The 14,442-nt window shown below is 40.2% G+C and overlaps 1 protein-coding gene across 9 annotated transcripts in view; it reads right to left on the bottom strand.

Moving 5' to 3' along the window:
* ADAMTS12 (ADAM metallopeptidase with thrombospondin type 1 motif 12) overlaps positions 1–14,442 on the bottom strand; it is a 145,849-nt gene that overhangs the window by 45,453 nt on the left and 85,954 nt on the right. For all 9 annotated transcript variants that reach the window (XR_014951664.1, XM_085567863.1, XM_085567861.1 and 6 more), the window contains 4 exons: positions 12,002–12,094; positions 11,619–11,764; positions 10,611–10,780; positions 1,441–1,574 (listed from right to left, as the gene is read on the bottom strand). Coding sequence is in view for 8 of the 9 variants with exons in the window: in XM_085567863.1 (XP_085423989.1) it covers positions 1,441–1,574; positions 10,611–10,780; positions 11,619–11,764; positions 12,002–12,094 (543 nt within the window). In the remaining variant the exon portion in view is untranslated. The remainder of the gene's footprint in view (positions 1–1,440; positions 1,575–10,610; positions 10,781–11,618; positions 11,765–12,001; positions 12,095–14,442) is intronic.

Consider the following 14,442-nt stretch of genomic DNA (forward strand, 5'->3'; position numbering starts at 1 on the left):
AATCAGAAAATGAATGTTTCACAAGGACAGCCTTTCTGAATTTGGTAATTGGTCTCTTCCAAGTGAAGGTCAAAAGTACTGCTATGGTATGCAACATCTATTATATGTTTCAATATGCTAAAGATATGATTCATTCTGGCTTGAGCTGTTCAACGCCATAATAGTTCAAAGGCCCATCCTGGCTCTCAGCAAAGTTAAGCAGGATATCTACACTGTGAACTTGAGCAGGGTCTTAATAACTGCCTTTCAAAATTCAAGTGTTCCAAGGAAAGTTTAAAACACATCTTTTATTACTGGTCTCTGAGGCACTGTCATTTTAATAAAATAAGAAGTTTAAAAAGGATTTTAAACTTCTTTTAAAAATGTTTAAAAGGATTTAAAAAGTTTAAAAGGGGTGTACCAAACACCCTCTGTATTAAAAATGTGAAGTTTCCATCACTAGAAGTCTTTCAGAAAAGAATGTGGAAAATGACAAAAAAGGAATATAATTTGTAAAGGGATGAAACAGACAACTTCTTGAAGTCCCTTCAGCTTGCATTGTTATACAATTAAGTGGCTTGGGACATACAATTTCCATACTGGATAAGCTAATTTAGTTTCCACAAGTCACCAAGTCCTGCTTTTGTTTCCAAAGATGCTAAAGTCAAAAAAGCTATTAGGCTTCATGGAAGTACAGGACAAACCCTCAATGTGAAGAAATAAACCACAGATGTAAATATATCCCCTACAAGAAAAGTACTCACTTTATTTATAAGGAAGTGACTAAAAGGATTGTGGAGGTTATAGAATCTACAGAGCACTCCTTCAAATGCCATACAGACACACACATCATCCTGGAAATCTGCTACCAACACATAAATATGTAGAGACCATTATACTTATTCTTCAATGCACAATAATATTGAGCCATATAACCTGTATTTGCCAATTATCTCATTGTATAACACTATTGAATTCAATGTTGTAAACAAAAATAATTTTTATTGCTCTCAACTGCAAAGTTTGATCATATTAAAGCTACACATATATGTACATACACATATATAAAGCTCAGAACAGCTACACATATATTATTAAATCACATTTTCATGAAAAACCCCCCAGACAGTGGTGACAACAATTACAAACCTAAAGCTATAATACTTTGTGAAAACCTGTAATCAGAAACAGATTTTCTTGAACTGGTCTTTTAAAATACTGGGGAATAAACAGAGGACTTAAAAGGCAACAAAAGTAATCAGCAGTCAGTCAAACAGACTCATTAAAAAGGGTGGAAATTACTCTTATGTCTACCTGGAAAGCATTTGCTATAAACTTGCTACAAAAATGTGATAAAATTGAGTATTTGGCCTTGATCCTACCAAAAAAATGGTTAAGCATTTTCCCATAACTTTTCCAAATTAAATTGTAAAGAAAGAAACATGCAAACATACCCAATACCTTACACATGCCATTAATACAGATATCCCGGCTGTGCCTTCCTTCAAAGCAAGGAGTGCCATCAGTGACTGCATCAAGCATCTTCTCTGAAAAATGGCCATCTACTGGGCGGCAGTGGAGCTCACAGGGGTTTGCTGAAAGGAAAACAAGAACACTCATTCAGACAACACACCAGAAGGACTCTGAAGTGCAATGCACAGAATCTTTGCTGAACCATTTGCTCATTTCCCTGCCATTTGCCAGAACTGGCAGAATTAGAAGAATTGAGCAGAGCCAGGGTGGCACAGGCCTGAGAAACATCATCTGTGGATTTTTGGGAAGCAGCTGGAGGCTGGTTCCCTCACACCTGCGTGCTCTCTGCCGCTGGTACATCAGCAGCCACTGCTGAGTGAGGCTGCAACTAGGCCATCAGCTGTGATGGAGAAATGGATGGGAAACCAGCTATCACTAGAGAAGGGGTGGGATTGCACTGACAAGAAAGTTTTCCATCAGCTGGTTACTGAGTAATTTCAGAGGTAATTTAAACTTTTCATCACTGCTGTCAGCCTCTCTCAAACAGCAGCCAGACGCCTGTTTCTGATCTTACGTGTCATTCATCATTTTCATCTACCTGTTGGCACTTAAAAAATAATTTCAAACTTTTTTTTTTATGCTTGACAAATTATGAAACAGGGATAATATGCGACAGACTCAGGCTATTTTCAGACAGATGTCCCACAGAAGCAACAGGGAAGAGAAAAGCCGTACCAAGAGCAACAAGTGACCTCTGAAACAAGATTTTATGTGACGGATCAGGGCCTTAATCTATTCCATCTACAGAGTAAGAACAGCCAAGCACCAACCTCCCTGTCTCACAGACAATGGCCTTTGTGAATAGGAAATCTTGAAACTGAGACATCAGAGAGAAAAAGGACACAGGTCTGATAAATAAATTGTGCATGGAAGATGAGTTAGAGCTGAAATTAGGGTCAAAGCAAGGACTGACATAATCCCTGCCTTTGTAACACTCTGAAAACTCTGCAGCAGAACCAGAACTATCTTCCTGAATTAAACATCATACACTATCATATTAACAAAAGACATCAACACAAGAATTATCTTCAGGTTTTGGTCTATTTAAAGACCCTAGTCTTGCCCAGCATTAAAGCCATTTGTTCATGCTCAGCAACCTGAAATGCTTTGCTGAGAAAAGCAGTGGACCTTAAACCCACCAGTCAGTAGTGACTTCAAGGCACCATTATTTAATAATTTTAAAACTATCTCCCTTTGTGCTGCAGAGGTGCTAATGCTGAGTGAGTTTTATCTTGTGCCTGACAGAGTTGAGACAAGCTGCTTCCTTGGTCTCAGAGGGATGCAGGGTAACTATAAGCCTTCCACATCCTGGTTGATGAATTTATTTTTATCTTTTCCACCATTATTATCTTTGTTTGTGCCATAGAAAGGACTGTGTTTAAAGAAGTTTTTGGTAATGAGAGTAATGCAATCCTATGAATAATGCAAATAAACTAATTAATTTTCAACAAAAGGATTTATCCTTTTGAAGGAGGAAAATTTGCTCTCATTACTCTGGTTTGTACAGCATAAACATTCACACAACACCACAGAGTGCACAGAGGTGCAACTCTTCCCCTCAAAGTTCTTGCAGATTAAGAACTGAATGTTGCAAAGCCTGGTACTGTGAATCTCATTTGTGTAAACAGAATACTGCAGAACTGGGAACACAAACAAATTTAAAAAAAAAAGAACAGTAAAGGAAATTCAAAACCTTAATGAAGGATTTCCCCCCCCTCTTGTCAGTAGAGCTAAAATGACATCTTAGGTCTATAACCAGTGTGAGCTTCTGGCTTCTCAAACAAAAATACCTTTGCAAAGTGCAACAGTGATGAGACCCAGTGCACATGCATGGACCGACCATGGTTATACAACCGGTGGAATTCCAGCTGATGTGAATTGTGTTCAATAATATCAGTGGAGGTGGAGCTAAAAAAATTTTTCAGGCAAGAATATAAAGTCTGCAATTATCACCAACTCTCAGCCCCTCTGTGAAAGCTGCAGCCATAACATCCACCAGTTGCTTTGATAAGAGATGTCATGGTAAGTGATACAAGTGATTTTAATTCTGTCTGCAGAATTCTTTTTATGGCAGTGTGATTGAAGTGATTACTTTAGTGCTCTAAATTTTGCTTCACCTTGCCTATTTTCTCAATGTAGCACTTTTCTATACAAAACACAATACATTTGTGACAAGGAGAATCATGCAATTCTAGGTACTCTATTACCTGCTCAGATAGACAGATTTTACAGAAAGCCATTTCAGCTTTTGCATTGTTTCTAATGAAATATGTCAAACAGAAATTTGATATTGTAGCTCCTCATAGCTGTGTGTTGACAAAACAAGCAATATTTTTTCAGAGATCACTGAACAAGAAGAAGCAGACAGTGCTGACATGCTTCTACCATAACTATGATGCTGCAAATCTGTAACTCAGAGTCAGATTTTAAAGAAAAATAACTCCCTTACTAAGTCAAAATAAAATGTAAAAAAGAAAACAACCATACAAACTTTCATACTTAAAAATGCTTTCTATGTATGAAGGCTTTCCTGCTTTTCCTGATTGTGTTAACTGATCTAAAATTAGATCCAACCTACAGTTTTTTAGTGTTTTTCATTCTTTATGTTTTTTATGAAGCCCCTCTGGAAATTGTAGAATATTTATTTCTCCACCCAAAACTCAATTCTATCCGATATTTATTTGATTTTTCATCTGCAGAAAGGCTGGTTAGGCCACTACTCAGGAAATTATACTAGCACTGTATTTGGCATTCACTATCTAAAATTATTTATTTATCTACCTCTCATTATTATTTACTACTGTTGAGCTCAGGGACCTTGGCTCTATTTTTCTAGGACTGTAAATAAACTGCATCAGAATCAGCCAATGACCTCCAAAATAGTATTTTAATATTATTTGCACAGAACAGATACGTAACATTTTAAACACAGAATAGATAAAAAATTCATACACAAGGAAAACAAATATGCTTCCTGAAATGGAATGTTTGCATTGAGTTCCACCTTATTTCTTTCTTCAGATCCAAAAATCTAAAAATATTAAACTCAGATTAATAGAAACACTTGGGTTGTTCAGAAGGAGCTCATTAAAGCAGCTGGTTCGGTTTCAGTTACTTCAGCAAATTCTATGAAATCATGATGATATTTTAACAAAAAGGCTGTCATCTTTGTAACTTTTAGGCCAAAATATACATAAATTCCTGCAAACCAGCATATGCATGAAATACTAGATCCAATCTGTGAGCATTCAGTAGTGACCATGTATCTCTACCAGCTCTGGGGTACAGATGCTAAACACTCCTTAAATGTTCCACTGAGTTGCTGGCATTTAACTCACTCCTTGTTTTCCCTTCTAAAGCAAAACTTGCTTTGCTCAATCTGTGTTCTTCAAATCACAGAATGATTTGGACTGGAAGAAATCTTAAGGATTATCCAACCCCCCTGCCAAGGGCAGTAACATCCATTAGACCACGGTGCCCAAAGCCCTGCCCAACTTGGTCTTGAAAAATTCCATGGATGGGGCAGCCTTTGCCAGTGCCTCACCACCCTCACTGTAAAGATTTTTCTTCCTTGTACCTAATCTAAACTTGCCCTCTATCAGTTTAAAGCTATTCCCTATGTCCTATCTCTACCAACCCTCATAAAAAGTAACTCTCAGTGACTTTCTGACTTCCATGCTGCTCTCCTGTCAACCTTCTTCAGTCTGGCTACATCCCTCTGCCAGTGCTTTGCTCCTAGCTGGACATAAGATTTTAGCTGAAGTGCCATCAATGCTCAGCAGCCCAGAAAAATTACAACCTGTTTTTTAACATGGTGTCCACATCTTACACCTGCTGCTGATTTGACCAGAGACATGATCAATTCCCTAATATATAGAAGATGTAATGGAATCCAAATCCACAGAGCTCCCTCAAGGGCTCAGTGACTTATCTGTAATTAGAATGAGACTGAAGAAGCAAATCAGCAAAGCTGAATAAAAGTCCTGAAATTTGGGCATGTGATATTTTCAGATTCACCAAGTGCTAACAGAACATGAAGATAAGTAGAAAGGAACATATTTCCTTCCCAGTTTAAATTTGTTTACCTTACAGCTGATTCCCATGAATTCACATGCAGGAGGGATCCAGCTTAATGTGACTAAGAAGGATGTGATTAATGTGCCTGTCAGAAGAAGATAACACTTCAATATCTTCCCCAACTTCACAAGGATGAAAAGAGGTAAGCCTCTTATCTTCAATCCCTCATCTCTGTGAGAACTCAGACTTGACTAAGGAAATCCCAGACAAATAAAATTAGAAAAGGCAATTACCAAACAGACAAAATGGGGGAAAAAAATCTGAGATGAAGCTACTTATTACTTTAACCAAACATGGAATTCCAAAATGAAGTTTGATTTTGAAACAGGAACATTTCATCCTGTTAGCTCTGCCCCTGTGACTGTATCAGAACATATCTTATTTGATATACAGAAATATTCTGGAAGAAATATGAAATTTAAAACATCTTTAACACAACCCCTATCTGACCATACACTAAATGATCCTATCACTGATACAGAAAATAAAGGTAATTACATGATTTAATGTAGGACTTATAGATGGAAGTTAAGCCCTGAGAAGCTATCAGACTCATACAAATGGAATTTGTCAAATGGTATGGAAATAAATAAACATAGGGTCAGTTTGATGGAAAGAGAAGTGGATACATACTGAAGTCTGCCCAAAGTGTCAAAACAGGGGCCTGGGTCATGAGAAAAATTCAGAAAATATCCTGCTCAGGCTTCTGGATAGTTTATTACCCTTGAACATGGAGGTTTCCATCATTTTAAGATTCCCAGGGGTACTCTGATGATCCAGCTTGAACACATGGGTTTCTGAAGTCCAGAGAAATTCTGTAACAGGACTATGCAAGTCATTTGAACCAGAAAATTCTCAACTGAAACCTCAAACAACAAGAAACAGCAAGATATGACTTACTGCTTTTCTGTAAGACTGCTTGTTAAAGCTGGCTTTTTTATTAAATAATAAGCTATTCAAAAATGTCTTTTTTATCTTGTGAAGTTACAATTTACACAACATGAACGACTCTTTATTCGGTATGTGAAATTTGCTATAACTCAAGCTATGAAATTAAAGCCAGAGAGAGGAGGGAGAACTGTGACCATCCACAAAATCTATTCTTTTTTTTTTCCAGTGGGATGAAGAAATGGAGAATGTCTAAAATGTCACAGAATATCTGGCTCAGGAATCCATTTCCTCAGCTAGACACTTCCACATAAAAACTGTATGTGGACTCAGAGCTTGGGAAAGCTTAATGACATTTTCTTTCCCCTTTATACCCCAAGTGCAGTATGAGAAGATCCAAAAAGCCTGATACTAAAACAAGAGCTGTAGTGAATTTGTGTGGCCAGGCTTTGGTAGCAGGTGTCCACAGGGGTAGCAGAAGCTGTTGTGCCACATCAGAGGTCCCCACATTTGGTCGCATTTTTGGAGACAGGCACACAACTGAACACACTGAAGGTCATGCGACAACAGACAAAGCTCATTGAGGGATGCCCCCTTTTATAGGGAGTTCAAAATTCCTGTGCTTGAACAACCACCAGTTCAAGGTTTCAACACTGTCCAGCTCACTGGCCAAAGATATGCCTGCATTCAGGATTGACTGGGACTGGCAGAGGTCCCCTGTTTGAATTCAAAACCAACTTATCACTGTCTTACCTAGGGGCTTGTTTACTTCTACTCTTTAATGAACTAAGCTAGCCAAATTAGTTTCTGTTGTGGCCAATTTTATCTGTGCAGCTTCAAACCAGCTGAAGCTGTCACAGTAGCTCTGTGAGAAGCTGCTAGAAGCTTCCCCCATGACTGACAGAGCCCACATCAGACAAATCCAAGATGGACCTTGTAAAGACCAAACCACCAGTACAGTGGCAGCACCTCTGGGATTATGTATTTAAGAAGGTGGGAAAAAAATCTGCAAAACTGCAGCTGGAAGAGAGGATACAAACATATGAGAGGAACAGCTCTGCAGACACAGGGTCAGTGAAGGAGGAGGGGCAGCAGCTGCTCCAGGAGCCAGAGCAGAGATTCCCCTGCAGCCCCTGGTGCAGCCCATGCTGAGGCAGCTGTGCCCCTGCAGCACAGGGAGGTGCAGGGGGAGCAGAGATCCACCTGCAGCCCTGGAGGAACCACACCAGAGCAGGTGGGTGCCTGAGGGGGCTGTGATCCCATGGGAAGCCCGTGCTGGAGCAGGGTCCTGGCAGCACCATGCACCAGGGATCCATGCTGGAGCAGCCTGTTCCTGAAGGACTGCAGGACTGTGGAAAGGATCCATGCAGCAGCAGTTCAGGAAGAACTGCAGGAAAGGACTTATGTAGGAGAAGTTCAAGGAATACTGTCTCTCATGACTATTCTACTCTGATTTATTTTCTAATATATCAAACGCATTTCCCCAAGTCCAGTCTGGCTTGCCTACAATGGTAACCAGCGAGTGATCGCTCCCTGCCCTTATCTCGACTCACAAGCCTTTTGTTACATTCTCTCTCCCCTATCCAGCTGAGGAAGGGAGCAACAAGGTAACTCTGGTGGACGCCTGGTGTCCAGACAGGATTAAACCACTACAAAAGACATGGTAACAGCATGCTGTGAAAAATCCTTGACACTGGATTGCACAAGTTAAGAGAGAAAGTAAGGGAACTGACAAAGGTTGGTGTATATATGGAGGACATTGTGAGTAAGTCTCCAGAGACCTGAAACATCAGCTCACTTTTGTGGGGGGTTTAAAAAGGCTGTTGGTTTGGTTTTGTTTAAAGTTTCTGTTTGTTTGGACACACACATGCAAGGAAGGCTCAAACTGCTGTGTCTCTCAGAGACAGCACTGTTTCATGACCTTATCTGCAGGTATTTTTCCCAGGACATCTTTAGCCACTGATAGGAGGTGAAAAAATATTTGAAACTGAGATGGAAGGAAAAGTCTCAGATGTATTTCAAGTAATACTGGCTGGCCAAAACTGGAATCAGTGTAAGCATGAGAGCCACCCACCCTCAGTCATACAATGATGTCAGACGAAGAATCAGCACAGGATTTGGGCAGCTCCCTGCTTATCTGAGTGTTACCAGGAGAGCCTGTCTATCTGAGGAAGCCAGTTTTACTTTAAGTTAAGAGTTTAGCAGAAAGAAAACATTTTAACTATTGTCAAATGTGAAAACATTAAGGGCCTCCAAGGTAATGGGAAAGACAGAAATCTATGCTGAAATTCTGGCTGCTGAGAAAATGGGTGAACACAGTCAAGTTTTCAAGCCACAGACAAAAATTACCTCCTTGGTATTTGAAGGATTTTGCAAATGATTTTCCAGATGAAATATGTCAGGCATTTTACATAGAGCTGGTCTGTCTGTACAGTTCTGAACAGTTCTATTTGAAATACAGCATGGTCAGAGCACAGCTCTGCCTTCCAGTGTGCAGTAAGCATTTGACTCATGATTCTCAAAGTCCTTTAAAAACAGACCTTCTGTAAGAAATGCACATGCAGAACTACCTGCTCTGTTCCAGTGCCACAGACAGGACATGAACAGAATGAATGCTGTACCCTGCAGTAGCACACCCTGAGTAATAGAGGTATGGAATCCTAATTTCAATGACAGGCAACTGCTGAAAATATTTTTGGGTTTGGTTTTGGCGTAAATGTTAGGCTGTTAGCATTTGTCATGGCTTTCTGGATTTCTTTAAAAAAAAATCTCTATCAGCCATATTTGTTTTCATCAGAAATTTTACTTGAAGTCTGCCTGCTCTAGATTAGTCTTCAATGGTGTATTTGTTACATGAAATGGAAAGAGTAGCTGAAATTTAGGAAACCAATTCAGAACTGCCAATAACTGAAAAAAAAAATAACATGCTGAAAAATATTACTGGCAAATGAAACTGGAAGTTTAATCCTGATCTTCCCTATCCTGTCTTATTTTCTCATTAAAAAACACACTGCTACCAAGTTTGCTGCTGCTATGGAACTGTGGGGAGTGGCTGATCCACCTGAAAGTTTTGCTGCTTTCCATGGGACCTTGAAAGGGGGGGAGAGTTGGCCAGGGAGAAACTTAAAAAAAGGGCAAGTGTAGGGTCCTGCTGGGGAGGAATAACCTCAAGCACAGACTGGGGTCTGACCTGCTGGAGAGCAGCTCTGCTGAGAAGGACCTGGAGTTTTAGTGGGTGACAGGTTGCCTATGAGCTGACAGTGTTCCCTGGCAGCCAGGAGGGCCAATGGGCTCCTGGGGTCCATCAGAAAGAGTCTGACAGTTCTGAGTTCCTCAGTACAAGAAAAGCAAGGAGCTACTGGAGAGCGTCCAGTAGAGGCCACAAAGATGATTCCAGCCTGTTCCCGAGGACTGCAGGAAGAAATCCAGAGATTCCTTTCAACCCTAACAATTTTGTGGTTCTATTGGATAATCTACACTTTACATTTATGCACAACCCAAGACTCAAACTGCATACTAATAATGATTGCCCTTGTATTTAATAACTAGCTGCTCCAAAGCAAGTTATAAAGCAGAGTCATTGGCTCTGCCTCTACAATACAGGGCAGAACAACACTGACCCAGTTCAGATATTACTTCTACACTGTAACATCAAGTACACCTACCATTCAGATCTGAGTTTGGAAGTAATAAAATCATATTTGTGCAGTAGAAGAGCTATGGTTACTGGGTGCAGTGATGCCTGCAGGCCCAAAGATGCATCTCTCCACCACACTATTCTGCTTCTTGCTCTGTGGTTGACACTGGAAAAGATGGTTTAGATCTATTCTAAAAAAATAGTACAGACATGACTTCAACAGCTTTTTTTAGTGTGGTATCTTTACAGGAACTGAACTAGTTACAATCACAGCCATTATCACCAGATCTCTGAAAAAATATCTAAGTGTAGAGAAGAACCATGGCCTTTATGTTCACACAAAAGGCACAACAGCATACAGAGACACACCAGATTTTTGTCTCTAATTCATTAGAAAACATGTAATTCAGTGACTTCTCACCCTCATAGACGTTTCTCATAGGCATGTAACTTTGACTTTTTATACAGGATATTAAAAAAATGTGTAGCTTCCTACCTGTGTTATAAACAGGAACCCAGTGGTAGAATTCATTCTGGTAGGGAACTGTATCAAATTCACTGCACTGCATCTGACGGAAGGTTGGCACGTCTTTGTGACAGGGGCTGATGTTGCACATGCGATAGCGCTTCCTCTCTCCAGTGCAGTAGTCTCCTCCAAATTGGGGTCTAGAAAAGGAACATTGAGGCTGGGACATGAGACCATGGGTTAAAAAAAAATACTTTTAAACCAACAATGTATTTCAGGCCCCGGTAACACAACAAGGTGACTCTGATCCTAGACAGGGTAAAGATACTGATCACATCACATGTTTGAGTACTCAAATGTCAGCATGAAGCACAAAAATCTAGACAACTCCTATATCCCAAAAAAGTGCTTGGCAATACCGGTCTGAGCTCACAACAAATTAACCTATCAAATGGACTGCTTTAAATCCCATGCTTTGCAGTGCATTTGACAGTTCTCTCTGAAAAGACAAATGATTCCTGCCATTAGTGATACGTGAAAATGAGGTCAAGAGTCTCCATGAACTCTTGATATGTAGTGGGCAATTCTGCCTTTCATGTTCTGTACCTGACAACTCATGTGCCTGAAGCTCAAACAAAGCTGATGACTACAAGAAAACATGAAAGGTAAGTCCTCAGGATCAGGTTGCTAGAAACTGTTCTCACTTGGTGTGTGAGGACATTTATTTACTCATTGAAGTATTAATAAAATAAATATTTACACTATTTCTGCAAAGCCTAAATGTTAAATATGTTTTTTTATTCACTTTGCATTGAAATAAGCTCTATGGAGGGTAAGAAATAAAGAACAAGATGACTGTAAAAGATGAGCCAGCTGAATTTCACACAGGTATGCCTAATTGGGAAGATAGGTGTCAGTATCTGTGACGTGTTGATGTGGCACCTGCTGACACCAGTTTCATACAAGAGAGTTTCCAATATCATCCGAACCTCAAAAATCTTAAACAAAAAGTAGGGAAAGATAGTAGACTCAGCTTACTCTGGATTATCACACAGCCTCTCTGCACTTTGAACTCCTGCTCCACATGTCATTGTGCAATGGGACCAGGATGACCAAACACCCCACTCGCCATGGATTGCTTCGGGAGTCTTCCCCACTGTAATGCACTCACCAGAGAAGCACCACTAAGGAGAGAAGAGAAAGCACAAAGAGCTTCAAATCATTATCACAGGGAAATTCGATTTTTTTTGAGTTTCTGGGAATTATTTGTTATTTCATCTCATTAAGGTGGAACACTTAAGTGGAAATGTAAATGGAGATGACACAGGATGACCCTCCTTCACACTCAACAATGGCAGAGTTACTCATCACTCCTCCCTGTGCTTTGGCAGGCAGCACAGCTTGCCAACAGTGTGGCTCACCTTGTTTTCTCCACATCGAGTGCCATCCGCAGCTGCATCCAATTTGGAGCGGCAGGAGCCTTTCACTGAGCACCAGAGGGTCTGGCAAAGGTTCTGAAAAAGGAAGAAAGCTACAGCAGTCTGAGGCAGGGCAGAACTCCTATAGCTAAGATTTTCAAAAGCCTCCCAGAGTTTTGTACAGCCACTTAAAAAGCCTTGTAAGAGTTGTATTTCCAGAGGAGTCAGGGTTTTTCACAAGATAGGAACTACCAAGGGTCCAAACTTATATACTCATCATTACTGTGCAAAAAGGGACTATCTGAAAAATAAAAAAAAATGGTAAATATTTTCAAGTTAATTCCCTGCCCTATGTGACTTCAAATATTCTCCTAATTGACTGCTCAACTCCTAGATAAACACAAGAAAAAATTACTTAATGAACTTTGGTCACTGCTGTTTGCAGATAAGGCGAACAGAAAATTGAACTATTTTCATTTGAAGAGTATTAACCAATACCATCTTCAATTCTGCATTGCTGTCTGCCTGAAAACATAAAGTGAAATCAAAGGAGGTTACAGAAGTCAGGCAGGCAAATACAAAAAAGATAATGTCTCCAAAAATATTAATGGAGGTCCCAAAACTAGATGAGGAAGTGATCAGGCTTCTTAAAACATCAGCTTGGCAGATGGCAAGGAAATTATCTGAAAAAAAATGCAGTCAGCTAGATGGCAGAGAAAAAACCATAGTGGGCTGGGAAGAGCTAAGGCTCTGGTTAGTGAATGTTTGCATTTTAAGTAACTCAGAAACTGGTGCCAGTTTAATGCAGTAGGTTGCCAATAAAACACTGCATTCCAGATGCTTCTCTATGTACAGTGGCTTAACTCCACAGAACAGGCAGAAACTCCTGAGATACAACAAAGAAAGCAGGGCAAGAAACATTCCAGCTACCTTTTACCAAACCCACTTCACTCAATCAGAACTATTCTCTAGAAAGAGAGGACAGAGTTAGAGGGCCATTTCTTCCTCTTCACTTCACATGCACACCAGCTTTTCTTTGTTTGGCATGCAGGAGCCCTGCATGCTTAGAACTCCTGTCTGATCAGAGCTTTGCATGAAATACCACTTCCAAAGTAGAGAAAGCAGGGCTCTCAGAGGGACTGCACAGTGACAGCAGGAACAACAGAAGCTAAAGCCTAGATCCTGACTCACAGTGTTTGGATGCCATAGTCCAGTTCTGGAAAAGAGAACAGAGCTGGTAGCATCAACCTGTAAAGAAGGGACAGCTCCAAGTGCCATCAGAGAAAAGAGAGGATAAGAAGGATCCCACTAGCAGCTCCCACTGGGATTCTCAGAGCAAGCCACATATCCTCCGCAGCAGGACCCTACACTTGCCCTTTTTTTAAGATTTGGAAGTTAACTTATAAACTGCACACTTCCAAAAATGCAGCCCCAGAGAGCCAGTAGCTCATCCAAGTGGGAAATGCAGAGTGGCTGCCCATTTCTGACCTGCTTCAGTTTAAAATGGCTAAGCTTGGGCACAAGATTTGAGAGAGTTCACTTTGATTTACCTTCTCCATTGTGTGTTTACTTTGGTGTGTCAACAAGAGCACCAGAAGAAAGCTGATGGCATGGAACATCTCAAAGCACTTCAGCCCTCCAGCTGGAGTACAATGTCTGGCTGCTGCATCTTAGTTCACTGTTTTTGGGCAATGTACAGAAGACAAACTTTGTTTTGCAGTTCCCTGTTTATAGTTCAAGGGTAGCATTCTTTATGAAGGCCTTTTGAAGCCATCATTACCAGGTTCTTAAGGCAGAGCTACCCAAGTGTTCTGGCTGATGAATTTTCTCTCATTATCGAAGTAATCCTTTACTTTAACTCTTGTCCACAGAATATATTTTGTGGTTTCAGTGACTGAAGTGTACTCTTGCACCATGCCTCAGACAACATCAGAGAAACTGGCATAGAAAATGAACACAACTTTTCATCAGCAGTTACTTTTATTATTATGTGCACGCATAGATTTAAAGTCAAGAATTCACAAAGGGAATTCTTTAGCTTCGCAAGGATTTTTCCATATTTATCTTCATGTCCCAGAGTACTGAAACAACAGCAGAGGAGATGGACTCCTCTGCTGTTGAGAATATGAGAATATTCTCAATATGAGAAACAACAATATGAGAGGATGAACTATGTACTTCATGGAGGTAACACACAGAAATTCACTACTCTGCTACGGACTCACTGCAAAGCAAGTGGGTTTTCTTTTCATCAACAGTATGATATACACTTTCCCCCCAGTCTATGAGAATAGGGTCTGTGCCTTGAAGAAAGTTGAATCAAAAAAAAAATTCAGTTTCACAAAAGCCAATGGAAGTTTTGGAGGAAAAGGCAGTAAGACGAGCATTCTGACATCCTGCAAGCTGTTCTATAGGAAGCTATGGGTCTAGCTATGACTTGGAAA

The sequence above is a fragment of the Lonchura striata genome, chromosome Z (genome assembly GCF_050655825.1).
Source record: "Lonchura striata isolate lonStrDom1 chromosome Z, ASM5065582v1, whole genome shotgun sequence".
Lineage (NCBI taxonomy): Eukaryota > Metazoa > Chordata > Aves > Passeriformes > Estrildidae > Lonchura > Lonchura striata.